Consider the following 25,776-nt stretch of genomic DNA (forward strand, 5'->3'; position numbering starts at 1 on the left):
GCTACCACCCAGCCCTATCCTGCCAGGTGGAAATGCACTGTGTGGAGTAGGAGGTGGAAGGGGAGGAGGAGGAAGAGGTTGAGGGGTGCCACACAGGGAGAGAGACCAGGTACCTTTCAGGAAGCACAGAAAAGGTCCAAGAGGAGGAGTTGAAACAGCAACACAACGGGAACAGAAATAGTGAGGAGGGTCTACAGAGTGGTGGGGAAGGAAAACAGAGAGGCTTGGGGATGGCTCCAGATCAGTTAGCTACAGACACACATGCCTAGCCTCTCCAAGCCTCACACTGCAAGGGGGTGGCAGGCAGGGAAGTGAGCAGGAAGTGACAAGTCTGCCAAGGCTTTCTTGCTTGTGCACAAGAGCGCGTGCACACGTGTGTATGCACTCAACCCCTGCATCGTGTGTGTATGCACTCAACCCCTGCATCGTGCCCCTCAGAGGTGAGAAGTGGTGGTGGCTCCACCAAAGGACACCCAGCCCCCAGTGGGTGCAGGAAGCAGAGCCATGGCGACAGTTTGAGGGAGTCACAAAGGTCAGTCCCAGCCCTGGGACCCCAAGCTCAGACCCACCCAGGCTTTGTGGCTGAGTTCCTACCCAGCTCAGTGCCTGGTGTGCTTTAGGCACTCAGGGATGATGAAGGAGAGAAAAAAGGAATGAGAGAAATACACTCAGGAGAGAACAGGCACTGTTGGAGTCAGACCCAGGCTTCCCCTGGTGGTCATAAAGAGAAGGAGGAGGAAAATAAACCCTCAGAGAGCAGTCTGTTAAGAGGCTGGGCCAAGTCTCTGGAGAAAGGCACTGCAAGGCTGTCCTGAGGAGTGGGCCAGGAGTCAGGAATGGGGGCTTGGGGTGGTAGGAGGCTGAGTGCCCTGGAGAAAAGCAGCTCCCAGGAGCCTGGGCCACAGGCCTTCTAGACTGTTGCTTGAGAGCCCTCAAAAGGCTCTGGGCTGGGCTTTCCTGTCAGCCTCTATCCCCCACAGACCCCTCACAGTCCCCGTAGAGTTCAGTTCTAAGCGCAGGGGGGCAGTTTGGGGAGAAGAGAAAGCGTGACTGGGAGGGCATGGTGGCAAGCAGGGAGACCTGCCAGGGGCCTGAAGGGAGGGGCAAGTTCAATGACAAACATGCTGTTAGATGGATTCTGAGACCAGGAATCCGCCACAGCTATCTTTCCCCACCCCGCCGCCCTCTGCCTCAGGTGGGAGTTCATGCTCCAGAGAAACACTCCAGATACATGCTGGGTGGGTGGTGGGATACACTCTGGCCCGGGGCCATATGCTCCCAGTACCCTACCTCTGACAAAGTGTTTTGTGGGCAGGGCCTGTTCTAAGCACTAAGAGTGCTCTTCATCCTCAGCACTATCCTGCTGGGCCAGGGCAACAGCATAATGAATGCAAAAGACTCTCATGCCTGAGGCTTTGAGGTCCCAGGTTCAATCCCCAGCACCACCATAAACCAAAGCTGAGCAGTGCTCTTATATGTCTCTCTCTCATAAAATAAAATATATGTTAAAGCAAAACAAAACAAAACAAAAATAACCCTGTTCTGTGAGACTGGGGCTAATACAATTCTGTTTTATAGATGGGCAGAGCACACCTTCTCCAAGGTCTCACTGAAGGGAACAAAGCAGAGCTGTGTAGACTCCTGCCTTCTCCCTAGGCAACCTGGGGCCCTGGAGAAGAAGATGGTTCAAAAGTGGCAGAGGGTCTTGGTTCCCAACCTCTCTGTGTCTTAATTTCTTCTCTTCTTTGGGGATGCCCACATCTGACCCTTTTGGGGATGGGTAGGGACTTTCTCAGAGACTGTGCATGTGCGTGTGCGTGTGCGTGTGTGTCTGGTTTTCGAAAAGCACCTAGCAGGTAGTAAGTGCTCAAGAAACAGATTCGTTTCTTCTCTTTCCTGCCCACAAGCCAGAATACACTGCTGCCCAAACCAGACCCTAGGAGGGAAAGGGGAAGTCCCTGACAGGAGCTGGGGGGGTTGTGGGGAGGAGAGAGAGCATGAATTCTGCCAGGATATGGTCTGGATGAGGTTAGTGGGGACATTGACTGCTCTGCCTGTCCTGTGTCACTGAGCTGCTGGGGACATAGCAAGCACAGCCAGCAGGTGCAGCCTCAGAAGGAAGGCTGCCCTGGGGCACTTGCCAGAGGAGGGGTAGAAGAGCCAGTGCCCCGGTGTACATGCTGGGAAGAGTGGCAGGAGGGAGGTAGGGGAGGGTCAGACTTCAGCTGTGTGTCTGCTGATATTCAACTGCCTGTCAAAGACACCATCTGGGGCATCTTGGAACCTGCCCCAGCCGGGCGCTGGAGGCATGGAGGGGACGTGGTATGGGTAAGCGTCCAGCCATCAGCAGCAAGGGGTGCTCCTGCCCCAGCTCACCTTTTGAGCCCCCGAGAAAGCGTGGTAGAAGCAGGACACGTAAGTCATGATGGCTTTCTCGTCTGGCCTCAGAGTGCCTACAATATCTGCACAGAGAGAAAGAAAGAGAAAGAGAGAGGCAGGAGAGAGTGAAAGATGCAGGAAGGGCAGCCAGGGCCGGGCCCAAGGCTCATGCGGGAGGAATAGCGCTTGCTCTGGACTGGAAGACAGACCCCGGCTCCGGCTGTGTGGGCGCAGCTTGCCCGAGTCCTGCAGGGGTGGGGCTGGGGCTCAGGGCTTTGACAGGTAAACTTCATGCTCTCATCAGGCCTGTTTTGGTACCATAGTAGCCACTGGGTCTGGACAGGAGGCCTGGCTGGATAACAGAAGGCTTCAAGTGCTAACTCATCTTTCTGAAAACCTAAACATCATCATGTCTTTCGACCACCTGCACCTTAACCATCTCCTGGGGGTTCTAGAATCAAACCCAAAGTTCTGAGCCCAGACTGCAATGGTCCTACACAAGCTGGCTTCTGGCCTGTTTCCCCATCTCATCTTTCTCCTCTGTCACTCTATGAGTAAGATAAGCTCATTTCTGCCTCAGGGCCTTTGCACCTGCCCTGCCCTCTGCCTGGAACACTTCTACAGATCCTTACCTAGCAGTCCTTCAGAGGCTTCTGCTGAGAGCCCCCATAAAGGCAGCACATGGACATCTCTGTCCCACCATTCTAGTGAGCTTATCAGCACAATGACTTCACGCCCGCTGTCTACCCTGAATTCTAGAACACAAACTCCCCTAAGCACAGGGCTCCTGCCTGTCTCAGTCACTACCATCTCCCCAATGTCTTGGCTCAGGCAGACCCTTGACATGTATTGGGAGCAAAGGTTGGCCAAGGAGCCGGGGGGGTGGCTTCCAGTCGGAGAGAGGCCACTGCCGTCTGCAAGAGAAATGAGGTGAGCACGGGAGGCGAGAGGCAGCAGTGGCATTGGGCAGTAGCGGCGAGATGGGCCTGCCTGGCCCTGCCCGGTACCTTCTGCGCTCCCGAAAAGGCATGGTAGAAGCTGGACACATAGGTCATTATGGCCTTCTCGTCGGGCCGGGCCGTGTTCACGATGTCTGCAAGTGAACGACAAGGGTTAAACCGCCCAGGCGGGGGCGGCGGGCGAGGGTGGTCACTCATTGAGATCTGAAGGCTCCCAAGGCCATAGCCATTCCAGGAGACAGGTCCTCTGAGAGTGGGTCCAGTGGACCTGGTCACACCAGTGGGCTTGGGTACACCCTCAGTGCTTCCATCCCCCACGGTCTCCAGAAAGGCCAAGGCTATGGGAACTTGAGGCCATTTCCTCGCGCTCTCTCTCTCTCTCTCTCTCTCTCTCTCTCTCTCTCTCTGAGAATGGCCTCAGGGGGCTATTGGACAGTCAAGCCCCAAGGCCACCCAGGGCCAGAGGCAAGGATCCCAGCTGGGAAACCGGAAATGGAAAAAAAACAAAACACACCACTGTGATGGGCTCCAGCTCCAAGCCTGTGGCGGGGAGGGGGAGGCCCTGGCTATGTGCAGGAACCCTCACTTGCCCCTCTTGGGGGGTAGCCCAGCTGGGTGCTGTCAGGGTGCCTGGACAATAGTTCAGACACAGCCCCAGAGAGCCATCCCTTCCCCACCTCTCCCATGCCAAGCAAGCTGTGCCTAGCCTGCTATGGCTGCATGTGTTCTGCTCCCCAGGTGACACCAGTGCACCTGACAGCCATTCCAGCTGGCCCAGCGACTGTCAGACATGCCCACAGGACAGGGTATGGGCTGAACAAAGTGATATACTTACCCTCAGCGTCAAGCATTTTGGGGATGTCTAAGTACTTCTCAGCCACTTCAAAGGCATTGTTCAGGTTAGTGACTGGGTCGTCCTGAGAAGAGGGAGGTGAAGGAAAGAGGGAGAACTCCATCAGTGGCAGAGAGCAGAATGAAGGGAAAAAGGGCTGACCTAGGGGTGTGTGTGTGTGTGCGTTTGTTTTGGAAAGGGGCAGAACTGGAAGGTTCCTTGGGGCAGTCTCAACCACCCTGAGGGGACACCCCTGGAAATCTGTGAGCTTGTCCACATAAACGGCACAAGTGCCCTTTTCTTACAATCTCCAGCCCTTCTGACCCCAGACCCCTGCCTGAAAGTGGCCAGACCTGCGTGAACGTGGAGGGAGAAGGAGCACCCCTTACTGCTGTCTCCCCACGTAGGACTGATGGGCCAGTCTGCTCTGACCCACACACACTTGCCTCCAGTCTGCCAACCTATGTCCGGTGCCATTGTTTATCGTGACTTGAACCTGTGAAGTGCCTGCTGCTCCCACGAGAAAGCCTCGCAGCCCTCCCTTCACCATGCCAGTCCAGGTGCATCCTCCTCCCTCCCTCCCTTCCTCAGTTGCCCTGTCCCTCCAATTCAGTCTGAGTGCCCGCGTGTGTGGCCTCCTGTAGCTGATGTGCTTTGGACACACAACCCATCCCTGGCCTGGGGAGCTCCCAGGTAGACAAGACCCTGGTCAGGAAAGGTATCTTTTGGTATGTTTGGTCTAGAATTTCTAACCACGAGTCCCTTTGGGCAGAGAGCAAATGCCCTACCAGAATCTAAGTGGTTGAGAAAAGGGAACTAGTGAGAGTGCAGCGGGTTAAGCGCACATGGTGCAAAGTACAAGGACTGGCCTAAGGAGTCCCTTCACAGGCAGTGAAGCAGGTCTGCAGGTGTCTGTCTTTCTCTCCCCCTCTGTCTTCCCCTCCTCTCTCCATTTCTCTCTGTCCTATCTAACAATGATGATGACAACAACAAAAACAAAAACAAAAAGGCAACAAAAGGGAAATAAATAAATAGAAAGAAATGGAACTAGGGGTGGGGATAGATAGCATAACGGTTATGCAAACAGACTCTCATGCCTGGGGCTCCATAAAGTCCCAGGTTCAATCCCCCACACCACCATAAGCCAGAGCTGAGCAGTGCTCTGGTAAATACAATAAGTAAAAAAATAAATAAATAAATAAAAATAAAAATAAAGGAACTAGAAGGCATAGCCATCCAGGCCCTAAAATCATCCCAGAAGATTGCAATGTCCTTGGAGAAAAGGACAGTCCCTAAGGAGGACAAGGGAAATGGATGAATAGCACTAGGCTTTCCTAGCCCATCTATCTGAGCACAGCAGTGACAGACAATGGAGGTGAGGGGTAAAGCAGAACTAGAGTCAGACTCAGACTCTGGGTGTCTGTGGGTTGTTGATGGGGCCATAAGTACCTACCTTTCTCAGCTTGTCATACTCAATCAGCTCTGGTCTGTGCCGGTGGATCAAGGCATTGAAGGCCAGGCCATCCTTCCAGCTGGGGGCAGAAAGGTAAAACTTGTCATGAGGAAGAACTCCCCACTGGAGGACCCCAGGCACACAAAGTAGAATGAAGAACCTCTGATTTCTGAGGGGGCTTGCCGTGTGCTGGACACTGTGGTGACCAGCAAGTTGGGTGGTGGTGGGGGAATCCAGTCCCAGCCTGCCCAATGACTTAGCAAAGCCTGTAGGAAGCCCCATAATCTGTGAGCACACTTTCCACATCTGTACAGTGGGGACAACAGGATCTACTTCACAGGATGGGTTTAATAAGCAAATACGGACACCCTTAGACAGATGACCAGTACTTTAGAACTGCCAGCTCCCTGGGAAGCTGTCAGCTATGAAGCACACATTCAGGACATGGATGAGCCTCCTATGGGGGTGAAGGGGTGGGAGGGTGGATGGCTGCCACAGGAAACCAGTGCCTGTGCTGTGTGACCCACGGGCTGACAGGAGGTGGCCTAGTATGAGATAAACAGTAGTCACAAGCTAGACCTGTCACACCGTCCTTTCTTAGACCCTCTGTGGTCAAGTTTAATATCAGAAAGATGAAGGTCCCTTCCTTCCTTCCTTCCCTCCCTCCTTCCCTTCCTTTCTAGAGCACTGCCTAGCTCTGGTTTATGGCAGGGCAGGAGCTTGAATCTGGGACCTAGGACCCTCAGACATAACCATCATGCTATGTCCCCTGCCTTCCTTCTAACTTTCTATCATTTCATCCTATTTTGTTGTCTTTGAATAGTGTTTCTCACTAATTTGGCTTATTTTGTACCACTGTGGGTACTTCTCAAAGGGCAGGGACTTTTCTTGATGCTGCCATAGCCCCACCCTTGGCGTGTGACAGACACTCCACAGATATTTACTAACTAAACAGACAAACGAATAAAAGCTGCAGAGAGGACCAGCCAGCTGGTTGGAGGACAGAGGAGGGGAGGGGGAGAAGAGAGGAGAGGAAAGGAGAGGAGACACACAGAGGAGATCAAGTCAGTGACCACATACTATTAGTGATGGAACACAATGGAAAGATCCCCAACATCCAGCAGAGGGGGCCCTGAGAACATGAAGACACAGCTCAGCTCCAGCAAGAGGGTAATCGAGGTGAAGTGACAGGGTTAATGTGGACCTGACCCAAGGGCCAAGCCCAAAGCTGTGTTAACCACCAAACGACATCCACCTGATATGGAGACATTCCTCTCCCTCAGGTGTGAGGGTGAGTAGACTTGTGGCAGGGCTGAATCTTGTTCCTCTTGGTGGACACAGAGCAGCACTCTCTGCCCCACACTAAGACCACTGGCAACAAACAGGAAGGATGGGTTCCTTTTGAGAATTCAAACAAATGAAGAGCTTGTGCTACATTTTGAGTTACCTTCCTCAGGGAGGAAGAAGATGACCTACAAGAGTGTTAAGCCTGGGCTGGAGAAGCTGCTCAAGGGGGCAGGCCCAGGTTCAGATCTCAGGACAAAGCCAGCATGATAGCTTATTTAGATGGTGTGCCGCTTTGCCACACATGTGATCCAGGTTTGAGCCCAGATGCCACTGAATTAAAGGAAGCTTTGATGCTGTGGTCTATCAAGAAAGAAAGAAAGAAAGAAAGAAAGAAAGAAAGAAAGAAAGGGAGGAAGGAAGAACTACACACACAGCATGGGTGGTTCTATAGCACCTGAAGAAGTTCACTAGTATTGTGGCCTTTCTTGCTGTAGCAGATGCCCTGGCTTCCGGGAGAGGGGAGGGAAAGGGTCTGGCAAGGGGGTGGTGGGGGGGTTGGTGGGAGAGAGAATAGGGGAGAGGAGAGAGGGGAGAGAGGGAGGAGAGAGAAGGGAAGGGAAAAGGAGTGTTAGGTCTTAATGCCTCCAGGTCAAGATGCTGAGCCAAGTGCCACCACCGCCTCCTCCTCCACTTCCTCAGAAAGTATGCAGGGACCTTCCAAGGGGCTCACAGGGGCCAGTGGCAAAGTGAGGGGTGGGGGTGGGGGCAGGGCTCCCTAAGGGACATGACCTCATAGAGCAGGACAGACACAAAAGCAAAGCAGGCAGGCGGGTACCTGATGTGGAAGTTCTGCACGTTAACGTTTTTATATGGGGCCGTCTTTCTCTGGCACCACAGGAGGAGCCCTTCTTTGGCAGAGGTCTCTGTAAATCACACAAGGATGGTGAGCCTTGGCTCCAGGGTCAACTCTCACAGCCCACCCAGTCAGATGGTACTTTCAGCTCAGGTGCAAGAGGTCTAACAGAACTCCGGGGGAGGACCCCCCAGTCTGAACAGCCCCAGCAGCAGCAACAAGAGACCCCCCCCCCTTATTCCAGAAAAGACAGGCTATGTCTATTACATCAGACCCATCTATGTCATGACATAGGAAGTCCAGCGTTGCCAGGTTCCTGACTACAGAGGCTATGCCTTTAACTACCAAAACACAGGGGTCCGAAGAGCCTTTGATGTTGGTCTCAGCCTCTTATAGAAGGAAGGAAAGAGGGAATTGGGCAGTAGTGCAGTGGGTTAAGCACACGTGGTGGAAGTGCAAGGACCAGCACAAGGATCCCGGTTCCAGCCCCCGGCTCCCCAGCTGCAGGGGAGTCACTTCACAGGCCGTGAAGCAGGTCTGCAGGTGTCTGTCTTTCTCTCCTCCTCTCTGTCTTCCCCTCCTCTCTCCATTTCTCTCTGTCCTAACCAACAACGACGACATCAATAACAACAATAATAACTGCAACAATAAAACAACAAGGGCAACAAAAGGGAATAAATAAATTAATTAATTTTAAAAAAGAGGAAGGAAAGAATGAAGAATCAGTTGAGGGGTGATGGAGTTTACAAGCCTGGCCACAAGCCCAGGGGAGCTGAGTAGGAGGGGCCTATTAAGCTGTTCCATCCCAGAGGGCCACCACGATGTCCCTCACAGACAGGACATGCTTAAGGACAGGAAACACATCTGTCCTGGTTGCTGTTGTGGCCTGAGGCCCCTCCACATGCCAGCCTGGTTGGCTTTTCTCCATCTGTGATGGACTCAAGAGCTTGGGCGGAACATCCCTGGGTGGCCTGAATGGAACCCAGATCCAGTGAGGTACAGCCCTAAAGGCAGGCATGGTAGCCTCAGATGTGTGGGAGTGTCAGGCCAGAATGGACTCTGCTTCCTTGATAGTCAAATAAAGCCCAAGCCTGCTAATGAGGGTACTGCAAGGTGCCCTGAGCAGGAGGTCAGGAGGTCAGGAGGTGAGGACAATAAGGATACCCTGGATAGATGCCTGAGCTGGGAATGTTTGGGACCCCTCAGCACCTCTACTAACCACACAAGGCACAGGGCCAGGCCTGATGATGAGTGATACCAAAACAGGGAAGAGCTTCAAAGTGTGAAATTAAGACACCCTGAAGTCCCAGTGTAGCTGGGGAAGAAGCCAATCAAAGGTCCCGGGTGCTTACCTTCCACAGAAATGTCCTGGATGGCAAACCTGAGGATGATGGTCCAGATCATCCCCAAAGTCATCTTAGCATTGCCGTCCACGATCTCTACACACAGGGGAGGAGGCAGAGGGTGAGACGGAGGTTAAGAGTCAGAGCCACCACCCTCATGGGGAGAAGAAGGGTCCTGAACACTGTGGGAAGCACCATCCCACAGCCAGGCCAATCCCTCTGGACCCAATGCAAAGACAGCGAACCCCTGAGGCACGTAGACGTGGAGACTGCACTCCTAAGCCTCGATGCACTCACCCAGCACCACTCTACAGGAGGAGGGGACCATGGGTGGGCTCCCCACAACCAGGCAACAGGGCAGCACCCTGGCCCCACTCTCTGGGCAAAGATGGCACCTGGGCACCAAAAGCAAGTGGCTCCTATTGTCGGCTTCCTCCCAGCTTCACTGCTGCCACCCTTGACCAAGACACTGTTGTTTATGTCACCCAGAGCTGGACGGGGACACACACACAAACAACCCTGCTGTTCTCCTAGATGGCCTGGGTGGTCACTGTAAAAGATGTGTTCAGTAGGTGTCACCTGCCTGCTGTAAAGCTAAAATGCTAAAATGCCTGAAGCTCAGCCTATGTCCAAGTACAAAGGCCCTGGGCGGCCTCCCACCCTGGCACTCTGTAGCTGGGTCTTTCAACAAACCAGGCTCTTGCTTCATGGACTTCACACCTTCACAGCTTTACTCCCTCTCAGGTGGCTAGTCCTTCCCTGCCAGCCTCTGCTTCCCTGTCACCTGCCCACCACACCTCCTTTGACCCCCGGCCACCCTCTTCCGAGGGTGCCATCTCCCCAGCACCTTGTTTCTTCTGCTTGCTCCATGATCACCATCTGGGACTGTGTATTTGTTGGTTTGCTCACCACCTGCCTTTGTGATCACTGTTGTACCCCCCAGAGGCTGGCCTGGGACCCTGAGAGGCTATAAAGCTGGTGCAAGAAGTGGAAGCCAAGGCCTAGCTAGTGGGCACATGTCTTCTCAGAATAAAAGCCGACCTTTGTCTCAAACTTCCGGGAGTGACAGGGAAGGCTTAGGACCAGACTTTTCATCCGTATCTGCACTTCAGAGAGAAACTGTGTCACTATTTTTCTTTTTTTTTAAATCAGCTTGATGGCACTTGGGGCCCGTGTGTCTATGGCTGCAGTACTGGCTGTAAGAGCTCATGGATCTCATCTTGGAAGTCCGTAGTCAGAGGGGCCTTCTGCCCCATGACTCAGCAGGCCAGATGCAGGGGGAAAAGCTCCCAAAGAGGAAAGGGGGTGTGGGTGAAGGGATGACACAGCAGGAAGACCCTGCTCACTGATTCTCAAGACCAGGAGATGCCAGGGCTGGCTAGACTGAGAAAGGAGGGAGAGTAATCACCCCAAGGTGTGGTCCACCCTTCTGCAAGGACAGAGGAAAGGGTGTAGCTCCCTGGCATAGCACAGGCTGATTTTAGAGTTTCAGGATCCAAAAATCACAGAGTTTGTTGCCCAGACAGTGTCTGTGCCAGTCCTTCCCTAGGGCTCAGATCCCCATTCCCAGGCACCAGGCAGAGCCACCTACCCCTCCCAACACAGGGCACAGGAGCCATTCAGTCAGAATAACAATGCACTCAGAAACGGGAAAGGGTGCAATCTGGAGGAGGCTGCAGCTCCCACACCCTGCTCCCCAATGAGCTAGCTGGTCACGGAGGGCTTAGAGAGTTCCTGTGAAGGGAAGATGGACTCTCTCATGACACATCCACCAGCTGCTTCTCTGACCCGCAGCTGTGCCTGCAACTCCTGTCCCGTCAACCCCAATGAGGAAGCCATGATCCTGCAAATCATGGGTGTGCGCGGGGGGGGGGGGGGGGTTGTGGGGAGAAGAGGGACTGGCTGTGGAGAGAGCTAGAGCCCTCAGGTATTCCAGAGACCTTGGACTGGCTCCTGCACTCCCGCCGGCTGCCCTCTGGCTCTGTGCCAAGGCCAGAGGCCACAGGGGTTGGGAGTGAACCAACTTGGGCATGAACAGAGAACATTTTTAGACAAGAGTTTTTCTGCAGATGAAAACTGACGACTGCTATGGGTTTCTGCTCTAAGCCCTTTCAAGCAGGAGTCTGAACAGAGTAAGTGCAGCTGTGAGGAGCAGAGGTCTGGAGCAGGGCCAGGAGGGAAGATCCACGTATGGACAGAAAGTCCCAAGGCCCTCCCTGGCTGAATTGGGGGGTTTGGGTCGTTGTTTTAAACAAACACCAACCAGCTCAACCGTGGCATGTGAGCTCTGGCACCCCTCCCTGAAAGGCCTGGGTGGGGGGTTAGAGCCTTGGAATGCGGTACATGTTTTCTGGCCCAGAGTCCTGGCCACACTGGCAGAGCTCTGTCATTAACAGCAATTAGTTTGCTTTGTTTTTCTGAGAGCTGGGATGGCATAGATGTCAGGGTGCAGGAAGCCCCACTCTGAAGGATGGGCAGGGCTGAGAGCCTGGGCTGCTGGGGAGCTACTGGGGCCTATCAGGTCTTGCCTGGGCTCCCCAAGTGCCGGCAAACTCGATCTGGGGGCCCTGACGGGGGCCGCTGCCAGAGGGGCTGCCAGTTGCTGCTTGAGGACCTCTAGGGAGGGTGATGAGGGTAGCCCCATGGGCCACAGGAAGGTCCTGGGGAGATCAGAGCACAAAGTCTCCCAGCAGAAAACGCCAGCAGAATCTGGTACTGACCTCTGGACTTGTACCCCTCCCCCTCAAGTGCCTTTCTCTCCTCAGGCAGGACCTGAGGGCAAAGGTGCTCCCAGCACCCACAGAGTGGGTGAGAGCACCCAGGGTCCCAGCCATGATCATCCCTCCAGACTTGGTGCTGGACTGTTCCATGGAGGGAAGCTTGTGGGCTGGCTCAAGAGCAACTCCTGCTGAACATGCAGTGGGACACCCAGAAGGGCTCTGCACCTAACACAAGTTCTGTTCAGGAGGCAAAGGCAGGCCTTGGAGTCTACCGACTGGGGACAGAGCTCACCTTCTGCCCCAATGGAGACGAGCTTGACCCCTTTGCTGGCAATGAAGTCCAGTGCTTTGTTCACATTGTTGATCTTGTGCACTCGCATCTTGCCCCGCTCTGGCTTAGGTAACCGCTCCCCTGGAAGGTGGGAAAGAGAGAGTGAGAGAAAGGGCACGTCCAGGGCTCCCACTTTCCTCCAAAACATAATACACCACGGCATCTGGACCTGCCCCGGCAGGCTAGTGCCTCTCATCCGGGAAGCACAGGGATGGGCTGTGGCAGGGAGCCTACCCCAGGAGTGAGCCGTCCTTTGTGGGGGGTGTGGGAATAAAGGCTCACCAGAAATGACCTCCAGGAGGAGCATAAGCTTCAGCCCATCTCTGAAGTCCTCGTCGATGTTCTCAATCTGTGTACCAGCCTTCCTCAGGTGGGAGTTGCACCAGGCTGTGAAGGTCTAGGGAAGCAGAAGATTGCGGCCCAAAGGGTTAGTGCTCTTGAGTGAGGAGGACGGCTCGCAGCCCTCAGCCTATAGGACGCCCACGCAGGGACAGGCCTGCGCCATGCTCTTTCTGAGCTTCACAGCAACCTAGGTGGGGGGCATGAGGAAATGGTGGCTCAGAGTGGCTCACAGGTTTACATGTCACCCTTGGGTCAGTGGCAGAGTTGTCAGGAGCCTTGGAGCACGGGGTCTCCCCACAACACCGAGCTGCCTTGGATCAGCCCAGTGCACACATTTAAGGGGCTGCAGCACTGCCAGCTGGTTCTGTTACATCAACCTGCCTGAGTGCCAGCCCAGTGTGTGAAAACAAGAGGCAGGCCCTGCTCTCATGGACTCAGGGTGCTGGCTTCCTTCCCACCTGCTCTCACCCATCTCTGCCCTCAGGCAGGAGCTCAGGCAGCCATTTCCCCACTGCAAGCACAGAGATGGCGAGGGACAGGCCAGCAGTCAGAAAGTAAAAGCCTCCCATAAACTCAAGATTTCCTCAAGTCAGTCTCTGGTCAGGCTGTAGATGGCCAATAGCTCACATCACCCCTGAAAGGCTAAAAACATGGACCAAGCCCTGTGTACACCCCTAGTCCAGGTGCCTTCCATGCCCTGGAGAAGACCCCACGCCTCACCTTCCCTAATCTTGAAACTCAGTGCATCTTAGGGTGTCTAGGAGGCAATGTCCCACCAGGAGAGTTTCTGAGGCTCATAGGGTATGTGGTCATTGGAAGATGAGCAGACCATAAACCAGAAGCCCATATCCTCAGCCTCCATGCAGAACACCCAGGTGCAAGGGCTTTCTGCAGGTGACTGGCCACTCTGCCCCTGCTGGCCAGGGTGTGCTATGAGGGAAACAGCAAGCAGAGGCAGTGGGCTGGATCAGCCTCCAGCAGCAGCAGGGACTAGGCAAACCCTCCCCCTCTCCCCCTCCCCCCCCAGCAGCTCTGGCTCTCTCAGGACCCCACAGACAGCCCCATCCCTGTCCCCAAGCCTGCAGGGGGCATGTGGAAGTGGGCAGTCAGCCAGGTGCACATCAGTGCACACTCCAAGCTGGAGTACAGGGGGTGGGGGTGAGGGGCTTCGAAGGAACCTCTGGCCAAGCACCATGTTTTGACAAGTGTCACTGGTCCACCTCATTCAGAGACTCAACACAAGGTCCCTGTGTAGACAAAGAAGCCACCTAATTAACAGGCTATGCCAAAGTGAGGATCGGGGTGGGGGGGGGGGGCAGGTCACACCTACCCTGCCTCTGGTTGCGTGTGTGTGTGTGTGTGTGTGTGTGTGTGTGTGTGTGTGTGTTCCAACCAGGAGATGGATGTGTGCCCCCAGTGGGGCTGTTTCCCTCCATCCTTGCTCAGGAGGTCTTTCCCCCACCTATCTAGCCCTGAGCCTGCCTGACTGCTACTCTGCCAGGCTGCCCAGTCCTCTGCCCCCACCCACCATACATGTCCCATGCCACCTGAGGATCCAATGGAGGGCAGCATGAGTCCATACTCCCACCCCATTCCCCACACTGCCCTACACCGCACTGAACTCAGACCAGTTGGGTTTGGCTGCTAGTGACACCACACACATGGGTGTCAGCCCACCTGCCTCATACCTGCCCCTCCTTCAAGCTGATCAGGGAAGAGGCCCCTGGGTCATGGTTAGCATGACAGTGGCCACAGAGCACACTGCAGGCCTGGGAGAGAGTGCAGGACTTGCAGGCAAGAGGCCCAAAGTCTGGCCTCTGGTAGCTTTAAGGGCCAGCAAGATAGCGCTCTTGGATAGTGCACTTGCTTTGATGTGGGTGTGAGGCAGGTTCAAGCCTGGCTCCCTGCTGCCCAAGGGTCATCGTCTCTTTCTCTGTCTTTTTATCTCTGTCTCTACCTTTCTATAGGGTCAGCTTGGAGTGGTGAAGCCACAGTGAGACAGCAGTGGTAGAGCTCTGGACTTATAAGCATGAGGCACTGAGTTTGATCCCTATCACTGCATGTCCTTTTTCTGCTGAGAGGTCTCTCAAGACTTGCTCTGAGGTGTGCCCCCCCTTTCTCCCTCCTTCCCAACCCCTTTATCTCTACCTTACATATATATGGTCCCAGTTCTTTTTTTTCTTGTTTTTTATTTATGTATTTATTCCCTTTTGTTGTTTTATTGTTGTAGTTATTATTGTTGTTGTTGGATAGGACAGAGAGAAATGGAGAGAGGAGGGGAAGACAGAGAGGGGGAGAGAAAGATAGACACCTGCAGACCTGCTTCACGGCCTGTGAAGTGACTCCCCTGCAGGTGGGAAGCCGGGGGCTCGAACCAGGATCCTTATGCCGGTCCTTGCGCTTTGGCGCCACCTGCGCTTTACCCGCTGCGCTACAGCCCGGCTCCTGTAAGGTTCCAGTTTCTATAAAAACAAAAATAACTGACTCTCTGGACATTCTGGTGCCCTCCAGGATCTATCCTCTGGCCAATTCAGCCTCACACATCGTGCTGTGCTCCCAGGGCCCTGACCTGTAGTCACCACCATACACAGCCCACCCAGCTCAGAGGGAAATAGGAATGACATCAGCCATGCCTCCCCAACTACCCTCAGCATAGCCAGAGAGGGTGGTGGGCAGCAGGCAGGGCTGGGGCAGGAAGTGGCTGCGGACGCTGGGCCTCAGAGGGTCTGGGAGATCCCACGGGGCAGGTGAGTGGACACCTCAGGATTGATGGTGCTAGACGGAAGGGCCCCCCACTCCAACCCCTGCAAGGTCCAGACACTTGGACTGCAGGTTGGGCTGGGCTTGTGTGTAAGTGCCACCACTCCCCTGGGCCCGCCTGGACATGCTTACACACTCTGAAGGGACACAGGGCTGGGCTTCCAGTCAAGTGACTTAACCAGAATGTCTCAGCTTCCTGGTCTGTACGATGGGCTTATCAGAAGCTCCCCCCTGGACCTGTTATAAAGATGAGAAGCGTGTGGAGAGGGAGGCCTGAAAGCACCTGATGGGATGAGTGGTGTAAAGTGCTAGATGCCCTGAGTCCACATGCACCCACTCCAGCTGCGCCCCACAAACCCTGGGAAGGTCAGGATGCAGGTCCCCACTCCACTCGGGGCGGCCCTGAACCAACCTTGCCTAGTCAGGCTCAGTCCTCTCTGGGTCACCGACTGCCTGCCCTGTACACACGTGCCATCTTTGCTCATCTCTGAGTATAAACAAGAGTTCTAGCTTGGGGCTCAGAGTCAGGTGCAAGCAAGCCCTACCTCCTGATCCATAGAGGTGCAACACCCTGCTGGCATTGCTGCCTCGGGCTCCTCACTGAGGGAATGGGAGCAGTAAGCTCTCCTCTTAAGCTGAGACTAAACAAAATAATGTAAGCAAATCACCTAGCACTGCGCCTGGCACAGATCAAGTGCTGCTCTACATATGTCATGGGGAGGTCTATTTTTAACCCTGTGGTCACCTTGCCAGGTACTGTCTCCCTGGCTGGAAGCAGGCTGAGTCGGGAAGAGGAGGAGCTTGCCCTGTGACACACATGCCCTCACACCCTGCCCAGCCCTATTTTCTCCTTCTGGATGCTGAAGGCTATCTGTTGCTATCAGAGGCTGTTCTGGGAGACCAGGCAGCCCCCAGATGGGCCGCTTCTCCACTTGAAGTGGCTGGGGGTCGAAGACATTAAAAATGCATGGCTTTTTCTACTTGGTTACAAAAATAACATTCTGCTTAGACACTTCCTCTCCCTGCCCAGTTTAGACTAGGATGTGTGGGGCGGCTAGTGCGGAGGGTGGTTTCTATAGATGGAGGCCTCCTGTGCCCACAGCAAAACACTCACAGTGGGAGCTGCAGGGTCCAGAGCAACCGTGGTAGGTGCCCCCATGGGGTGGGCGCACCTCAGCACCTGCTGAGTGTTAACCTGAAGCCAGTGGGCAGAGGAAGACCCAGGCATGACTCACTCCTGGAGCTTCCAGTTGAATGAGGGAGAGGGTCTCATTATTCAAGCAAGCATGCAACCTACAGAAGTACCTCCCACCCTAGGCCGGGAGATGGCTCATCCTGCAGAGTACACACCTTACTTTGCACAAGGTCCCAGGTTCAAATCCCAAGACCATGTGGGAACACTACAGCACCAGGGGAAGCCCTACGGATGTCTCACTGTCTCCCTTTCTCAAAATCAAAAAATAAGTCACCTCAGGAAGATCGGGCAGTGGCACAACTAGTTAAAAGCCATCACATTACTATGTGCAAGGACCCGGGTTTAAGCTTCCAGTCCCCACCTGCAGGGGGAAGGCATCCAAGCGGTGAAACAGGGCTGTATGTGTTTGTCTGTCTCTGTCTCTTTCTCTCTCTCCCTTCCCCTTCCCTCTCAATTTCTCTCTGTCCTATCAAAAATAAATTTACAAAAATTTCAAAGTCATCTCAGGAGCAGTGTAGCTGCACAGGAGCCCCCAAACAAAACAGACAAAAAAAAGTGAGAGAGAAAGAAAAGAATGAGCAAGGGGAGGGGAAAGACCCTCAGGAAAAATGCTTAGTAAAAGTCAGGCACTGTTCTAGCACATCTTATTACATCTCTCCCTCACAACTATCTTCTGAGGCAGTTGATACTATTTTGTAGATGAAGAAACTGAGGGTCTGAAAGGGACTTAACCACAACCATTCATACACCTGGTGAGTTACAGAACTGTGCTTGTTTATTATTTAATGAACCCAGGGCCCCATGTATGCACAGTACTCTAAGCAGCCTTCCTGGCATGACTTTCTTTCTGGTGTTCCCTCCTCCAGAGAGTGACAGAGAACCAGCACCACTCAGCACAATCTGCGGTGCTCCCATGTGAGACACTAGTGCTTGAACCCAAGGCCCTCACACACAGTAAAGGCATGCACTCCACTGGGTGAGCTACCTCCTGGCCACCAGAGTTACATGTGCCCTCCTCCATACTACCCCCAGAAAGGCTACTGGAGAGTTTCATGTGAGGCGGGTGGGGAGGCAGCTCCTGATCTGGACACAGTGACACTTCAATGCTCCAATTCTCATCTGAGAATATGAGTTACTAAGACAAAACAAGAGAGACTTTCCAGATAACAGGAAGTGTGTGCAAAGGTCTTCTGATGGGGGGGGGGGGTATGGGGACAGAGTCTGGCTGGAGAGAGGGGAGAAAAGAGAGGCAGAGAGAGAGAGAGAAGGAGGGAGAGAGAGAAGCAGAGAGAGAAGCGGGGGGGAGAGGGGAGAGAGGGAGAGGGAGAGGGAGAGGGAGTGGGAGAGGGAGAGGGAGAGGGAGAGGGAGAGGGAGAGGGAGAGGGAGAGGGAGAGGGAGAGGGAGAGGGAGAACACAAGCTATGCCTCCAGGCTGGCAGAGCCAGATTAGGGGATCCTCTCAAAAGGAGGCACACCTAGCTGAGCATACACATCACTATGTGTAGGACCCAGGCTCAAGCCTCTGGTCCCCAAATGCACAAAGGAAGCTTCACAAGCATGGACTGCAGGTGTCCGCCTTTCCCCTTTCTCAATTTCTTTCCATCTCTAACCAAGATAAATACACAGCTCAAACCCTTCAATCACGTGAGACACCATCATCTCCAGTTTACAGATGGGGACACTGAGGCAGAGAGAGGTGAGGTGACACCCCCAGCACCTGTCACACAATCAATATACATGGGTAGTCACTTATTCTAATTGGCACACAAGGTGCTAACCTGGCAAAGCAGACCTAGCAGAAAGATAGAGGTGAGCCCACATAGCAAGGCAGAGCTGTGCTTGCTTTGCCATGCACACAACCTAGATTACAGTCCCCAGTTCCCCAGTACACCAGATGGGGTTCTTCCAGCCCTCCGGCAAGCTTCCGTACTATGGTGACTTGCTCTCTCAATTTCTATCTAAAAATGTTGGCCAAGTAATGATAAAAACAAAACAAACAAAAAGCAAATGAAGGGGTCTCGGTCCACCCCTCTGCCACCCGATGAACACAATGCACATCCAGCCCTGGCCTATCTAGGGAGAAAGAAGGGTGTGGAGGTGTGGACTCATGGCTGCGGACACACATGAAGAGAAGAAAGAAAAAGCCACAGATAACTCGCCTAGGGAGCTTGCTTCAGCACACTGGAAGCCTGCTAAAAGAGTCTTCTCTCTAGTGGTTAAAATAGCACAAGGTGTGAGTGGGGGAGGAGGAGGGCTGGAAGACAAGAGAAAAGCTTGTGGGTTGCTGTGGGTTGGTTGGTTGGCATCCACTGTCACCATTCCCTGTGCAGAAGCCAGTTTCAGAGGGGCCCCAGAGTTCTTTCTGCTTTGTCAGTGTGTGTGTGTGTGTGTGTGTGTGTGTGTGTGTGTGTTTTGCAGGGCCATAAAGTCCTTCCTGTGTCACAAGGATCCCTCCCAGTGGCCAGGATGTGGGGTGGCTGGGTGAATGAAGGCTGGATATTGTTGGGGAGGTGACCTAAGCAGCCAGGAATGTGGCAGCAGTGGGCTTTAATGAGCCATTCATGATGACTCCCTCCCCACAAAGAGGTGAGGCTGCAGCAGTCTGGAGTGGTCACCGAATAGCATTCACACATTCTAGAGGAGGTGGGGAGGGGGGATGATGAGGCCAACCTACTGGTGATCCAGGGGGTGATGGGGATGATAGCCAGCCCAAGGACAAAGAATCCTGGTGGGATGCGCTTCCCAGCTGCAAAAATTTGCCTCCCCTTTGCTTCCCAATGACTTTGCTATTACCAAACACTTAGTACTGCACTTAGTACTGAACAGAGGTGGTGTGGAGGGGGCCATCTGCTGGGAGCTGGAATTCCACAAGCCCAGACTACAGCGAGTCAGCCGCATGCAAAATTAGCTTAGGCCTAGAAAGGGGCTGGTGGGGTCCCTGGGCTGGAGTTGGCAGGCGGCTTTGATTAGCAGTGCTGGAGCCCAAGGGTTCCGGGACCAGTCTGGGAGGCTGCATGGCTCCTGTCCGCCTGCCTCACCGCCCGCCTGGCAGATGCTCACATGTGGATCCCATTGACTCTGAGCTTGACAAGGCTTTTAGGAAAAATGGCTTGCTGCCTCCTACTGCAGCCCCCGCCTTCCGCTGTACACACCTGCCAGCTCTCCTAGCAGGATGAAGAAGGACCAGCTGCCTATCTTCCCCGGCCCCGAACCAGCAATGGCTGGACTGGGTGTCAGTCAGTGCCACCTAGGGTGCTGGGTGTTCTCAAACCTCTGCAATACCGTGTCACGCTTGCTGCTCTGCTGGGGCACCAGCTGTTCTGAAGGGAAGGGCGCTGTCCCACCTCCTGAACTCCCACCTTGCCTGTTGTGGCCTCTGACCATGGTTCCTGCCACCACAGGTCCTCAGGAAGGGTGTCCAGGGCTTGGGCACAGGGGAGGGACAGCTTTTATTCCTTGGGTAGACATACACCTTCCTTATCTAAGCCCATCTGCCAGACAACTGCCAAGCTTCAGGTAAGGGAGACCTGTTCTCCCCCCCCCCCCCCCCCAGCAGCATCTCAGTTCCTGAAAACAGAGACTGGCCCTCTAGCCCCTGGGATTCATGGCCAACTAGAAAGATACTTTCAGGGCTCAACTGCTAAGCCATCTGGAATCTGGGTTACCATGGCCTGGGGCCAAAAGGTGATCCAAATGGATCTGTCCAGGGAGTCCTAAAAACCTCTGGGATGGTTTTTGAGGTTGTACAAGTGAGCACTTTTTTAAAAAAAAGATCCAATGCCTTTATCAGATTCCGAGGAGATTTCAAAAACAACCAAACAAATAGGGCCCAGGTTGAGAGTTCAGAAAATAAGCAGATGCAGCAATCAGGGACTCAGATGGGCATCCTAGCACAGATAACCAGGGCTGATGGTGTTGTACTATAAAGCAAAGGAGGCAGACACCCTGCCTGCCCGGGGCCCAGCTCTACATCCAGCTGGGGGCAGAGAGGACACACTACGTGTACCCACCCCATGATGACAGGACCTAGTGGGAAAGCTATTACAGGGGGCTATGGAAGGCTTCTTATGGTCTGGTCCGGCGTTGCCTTATTCGGAGTTTTCTCAACCTACATGGACACGCTCAGAAGAGGCATAAATACCGTGGAGTAAGCAGTAAGCATTCCAAAGGCCCTGCGTGTGCGTCCAGAAAACTGGCTTTCCCCCAGGTCCTCCCATGCTGCTGCCTCGGCCCATCCGAGAGCAGGCTTGTGTGGCTGCTGTGGGCTGACTGGAGTGTGCCTCCAACTCACGAGGCACTGATCTAGGACTGGCTGCTGCTTCTTAATTTTTATTTATAAAATGGAAACACTGACAAGACTGTAGGATAAGAGGGGTATAATTCCACACAACTCCCACCACCAGAACTCCGTAACCTATTCTCCTCCCCTGATACCTTCCCCATTCTTTAACCCTCTGGGAGTATGGGCCCAGGGTGATTATGGGGTGCAGAAGGTGGGAGGTCTGGCTTCTGTAATTGCTTCCCCGATGAACATGGGTGTTGGCAGGTTGATCCATACTCCCAGCCTGTTTCTCTCTTTCCCTAGTGGGGCAGGGCTCTGGGGAAGCAGGGCTCCAGGACACATTAGTGGAGAAGTCTGCCTAGGGAACAGCACTGGCTTCTAGTTCTCGACAAGGCTGCCTGTCTCACTTCCCTCAGCTGTCCTCAGAAAGCCTTCTCAGCCTTTACAGTCTCTAGAATGCAATCACTTCACTCAGTTTTGCTTCATTCACTGCACTATTACCACTAGAAATCATGTTGTTAATCCATACCCAGTCACCCTCCCAAGGGTCACATAAGTACCATTGGAGTTAGGGTCTTGCATGCTTGCTGCTGGACCCGCAGTCTTGCACACAGTGGGTGCTAGGTAAATCCTAGCATGAATGGGACAGTGTGGGGGCTCCTCGTCTCCAGCCATATCCAGACCCAGAGCTATTTGTTTATTTTAAGAGATTTAAAGATGTGCTTTGTGTATTTTAGGAAAGAGAAGTTACTGAAAGGTAAGGGGGGGGCGGGGAATCTCATGCATCCAAGTCATATTCTCTACTACTGAATCACCTAGTTCAAATGTCAAAGTTTCCTTAAAGAAAAGGGAGGTGGGTGAGGGTAGCCAGGTGGTAGCTTACCTGGTTGAGTGCACACATTACAATGGACAAGGATATGAGTTCAAACCCCAGGTTCCTACAGGCAGGGAGGAAACTTCACACGCAATGAAGCAGTCCCCCTCTCTCTTTCCCTTTCCTTCTGCCTCAATGCTTGTCTCTATCCAAAATGAGTAAATCTTATTTAAAAAAAAAAACAAAACAGTATTAATTAATGGTGGGGTGGGCAGGGACCAGAGCATCACTCCGGCACATGCCATGCTGGGGACTGAACTCATGCTTGAGAGTTCAAATGTTTTATCCACTGCTTCTATCACTTTCTAAAACTCCACTTAAGACACTCTGTAGACAGAGACAAAACTGCTTTCAGGGGTTCACAGAAGTTGTCCTGGAGCTGAAGGTACAAGCTAGGGAAGAAGATGTTCTGCTTGCCATGAACATTGCTCTCTCCAGGAGAGAGCGGAGCAGAGGCTCTGTAACACTTTCTCGGGCATGCTGTGGGCGGGCAGGAAAAGGCTGGCTGGAGAGCTGACAGACATCAACGCCAGCAGCTAGGAGGGGGAGAAGACACTGTGGTACAGTGCCACAGAGCAAGAGTTCCAGATCTTTTTTAAAAAGTAGCCTCAGGACCAGGAAAGGTGGCTCAGTGTGGAGCACACACTTTCTATGTGTGAGGCTCTGGGTTTGATCCCTAGCACTACATGAGAACAAAGACAAAGTGAGTCAGGACTCCATGAAAATGGTGAATTATACTTTGTGCTCTCCTGCTCTATCAGATTCTCATAAAAATACACACATAGGGTGGTCAGGCGGTAGCCCAGCAGGTTAAGTGCACATGGCGCAAAGCCCAAGGACTGGCATAAGGATCCCGGTTCAAGCCCCTGGCACCCCAACTGCAGGGGAGTCGCTTCACAGGTGGTGAAGCAGGTCTGCAAGTGTCAATCTTTCTCTCCCCCTCTCTGTCTTCCCCTCCTCTCTCCATTTCTCTCTGTCCTATCCAACAACAATGACATCAATAACAACAATAATAATAACCACAACAATGATTAAAAAAAAAAAAAACCAGGGCAACAAAAGAGAGAAAAAAAATAGCCTCTAGGGGCAGTGGATTCGTAGTGCAGGCACTAAGCCCAGCAGTAACCCTGGAGGCAAAATAAATAAATAAATAAATACATAAATACACACACGCACACGCACACGGAGGTATATACACATGCCTCACCATGCACAAGGATCTGGCTTTGAGGCTTGGCATCACCACATGGAAACACCATGGACAGCACGGGGTGGTGTGTGGTGTCTTGCCCTCTCTAAAAATTGAGAGGGGGAAAAATAGAGGCAGCACGTGGGGGGGGTCACTCAGTGGTAGCATCATGTATGTAACAATGGGTATGTATGGGTTCATTCCCTAGCATGGAAAAACGGGTAGTTGAATAACTGGGCAAGGAGATGGCTCAGCAGTAGAGCTCATGCATGAGACACGGAGTATGATCTCCAACACTCACTGAAGGGGGAAAAAAAAAAGCCGGTTCAGTTTCTCCCCTTGCCAGTTATTGTGTGTGGCCTCAGAAAACTGCACCAAACTTGTGTCTCCTTTTTTTCCTCCAGGGTTGCCACTGGTGCTCAGTACTGGTACTACAAATCCACTGGTCCTGACGGCCATTTTTTCCGTTTTATTGGCTAGGACAGAGAAATTGAGAGAGGTGAGGGGTGACAGAGAGGGAGGGAAAGAAAAAGAGACACCTGCAAACCTGCTTCACCGCTTATGAAGCATTCCCCCTGCAGGTGGGGAGCTGGGGCCAGATCCTTGCACTTAATTGGGTGCACCACTGCCCAGCTGTCCCCTCCCAGTCTCTGCTTTGTAAAATAAAGCTAATAGCCATGATGTGAGCCATCATCAGGATAATGACGTGCTCCACACATGGCCTAAAGGGAGTGAGTAATCAGTAGATGCTCTGTTCGTTACTCTACTAGTCTACACTGCATTTCACCTGTTCCTACGAGGGATTCCTAATATCAAGGTGTCACCCCTGTATCAGCACTCCCACTGGAGCAGACAGAACCCTTAAGAATTGGCTGAGTAGGCAGTCGGACGGTAGAGCAGCGGGTCAATACACGTGGCACAAAGCGGGAGGACCGGCGTAAGGATCCCAGTTCAAGCCCCTGGCTCCCCACCTGCAGGGGAGTCACTTCACAGGCGGTGAAGCAGGTCTGCAGGTGTCTATCTTTCTCTCCCCCCTCTGTCTTCCCTTCCTCTCTCCACTTCTATTTGTCCTATCCAACAACAACAACATCAATAAAAATAATAACAACAATAAAACAAGGGCAACAAAAGGGAATAAATAAATATTTAAAAAAAAAAATTGGCTGAGTGGTTAACACAAATCCCCAGCTCTCTCCTCCTCCCTTAGGTTCTGGCCACCCAATGGCAAAATGAGCACAGGAATGTCATTATCAGATTTGGCTTTTTTCTTGCTTGCAGAGATTCTTCAGATCTGGTCATACATCGGAATTACTCGGGAGCTTTTCTGGCTTTTTCTTCTCTTTTATTTTATTTAGTTTTTATTTTTGAGAGAAGGAGTGAGTTTTTATTTTTGAGAGAAGGAGAAACACCACAGTATCACACCACCATTCATTCCCACAGAGCTGGACGCAGTGGGACATTATCTCATGGCTGTATGCATGGTAAGGCAGTGCTCTTACCAGATGAGCTATCTCCTAGCCTCATCCTTTTGAGACTAATACATGGTTTTAGGGCACTAAACATTGAGGCAATCAAACTGATTGCAGTAGACAACTAATACAACACAGAAACAGAGCTGATGGATCTTATCGATTGATTCAAGCTGGGGAGACAGCATAATGCAAAATTATTTCCATGCCTAAGGCTCTGAGCTCCCAAGTTCAATCCCCTGCACCATCATAAACCAGAGCTGAGCGGTGTTTTCTGGAAGAGAGAGAGAAGGGGGGTGGGTAGAAATGGATTAACTTAGGGCCAAGGATCATGCCGGAGAACCCAATGCTTTCCAATTACACCACCTCTTGGTCTGTATGTAAGTACAAAAATCTCAGGCATAGTTTGGGAAATTACTCTTACTTCTGAGTTATAATTCCTAAGCCATAAAATTCATCCTTTAAAGTATAAAATCAGTGTATTTTAGTATATTGCTGAGATTGTACAAGTATCATTACAAATATTCTCCAAGTTCCCTTCCCTCCCTCTAGCCCCTGGCAACCACTTTTTCTGTCTTTGTGAAATTGCTTATTCTGTACATTTCATGTACATGGACAGCAGTCTGGGAGGTTGTCAAGTGACTAGAGTGGTGGTCTGGGAGGTGGCACAGTAGATAAAGCATTGTACTCTCAAGCATAAGACCCTGAGTTCAATCCCTGGTAACACAAATACCATAGAGACGTCTGGTTCTTTCTCTTTCTCATTAGTAAATAAAATGTTAAAACAAACAAACAAACAAAAAAACCTCAAATGACTGGAGTGTTGAACTTGAATGCATGTGGTCCCAAGTTTGATTCCCACATATGCAGTCACTCTGCATCTCTTAATTTTTTAAAGCAATTTTTCCTTGTTATTAATAGTTTGTTCTAAGATTACAATGTATAGTTCCACACCACACCACCACCATCTTTCATCTCTTTACTTACTTCACAAAGCATAATTACCTCAAGTTCCAGCTATACTATCCCAAAGGACGTGGTATCATCTTTTTTGATCACGGAGTAATTAATTATTCCATGGAATATATATCCTATAGCTTCTCTAGCCAGTCATCTGTTGATGGGCATTTAGGCTGCTTCTACTCTATGGTGAATAATATGCATCTCTTATTAATACTTAACATATATATATGTATATGTATATGTATATGTATATGTATATGTATATGTATATGTATATATATGGCCTCTTTCTGGCTTTTCTTTCATTTGATGTGTTTTCAAGATTTACCCACACTGTACATGTGTCAGTACTTCAATCACTTTTGTCTGAATAATACTCCATATTTTGACCACTCATGAACCCATGGACCGAGCTACTTATACATCTCTGCAAGTCCTGGTGTGAATATTTCCAGTGCCCTTGGATGTTTACCTCAGAGTGTAACTGCTGGAACACATGGTAACTGTGTCTGAGAACTACTAGACTGTTTTCCAAAGAGGCGGCA

General features: G+C 52.2%; 1 protein-coding gene across 6 annotated transcripts in view; it reads right to left on the reverse strand.

The window, feature by feature from the left end:
- The window catches only part of ACTN4 (actinin alpha 4), an 85,981-nt gene that overhangs the window by 19,070 nt on the left and 41,135 nt on the right, over positions 1-25,776 (reverse strand). For 3 of the 6 annotated variants that reach the window (XM_007534435.3, XM_007534433.3, XM_007534434.3), the window contains exons 2-8: positions 12,440-12,554; positions 12,119-12,238; positions 9,116-9,202; positions 7,746-7,833; positions 5,624-5,702; positions 4,174-4,255; positions 3,387-3,472 (exon numbers count right to left, since the gene is read on the reverse strand). In XM_007534435.3, coding sequence (XP_007534497.1) covers positions 3,387-3,472; positions 4,174-4,255; positions 5,624-5,702; positions 7,746-7,833; positions 9,116-9,202; positions 12,119-12,238; positions 12,440-12,554 — 657 coding nt within the window. Of the gene's footprint in view, positions 1-2,376; positions 2,463-3,386; positions 3,473-4,173; positions 4,256-5,623; positions 5,703-7,745; positions 7,834-9,115; positions 9,203-12,118; positions 12,555-25,776 lie in introns of all 6 variants that reach the window. The other 3 variants (XM_016193124.2, XM_060185851.1, XM_060185850.1) reach the window with 2 other exon arrangements.

The sequence above is a fragment of the Erinaceus europaeus genome, chromosome 2 (assembly GCF_950295315.1).
Source record: "Erinaceus europaeus chromosome 2, mEriEur2.1, whole genome shotgun sequence".
NCBI classification, from domain to species: domain Eukaryota; kingdom Metazoa; phylum Chordata; class Mammalia; order Eulipotyphla; family Erinaceidae; genus Erinaceus; species Erinaceus europaeus.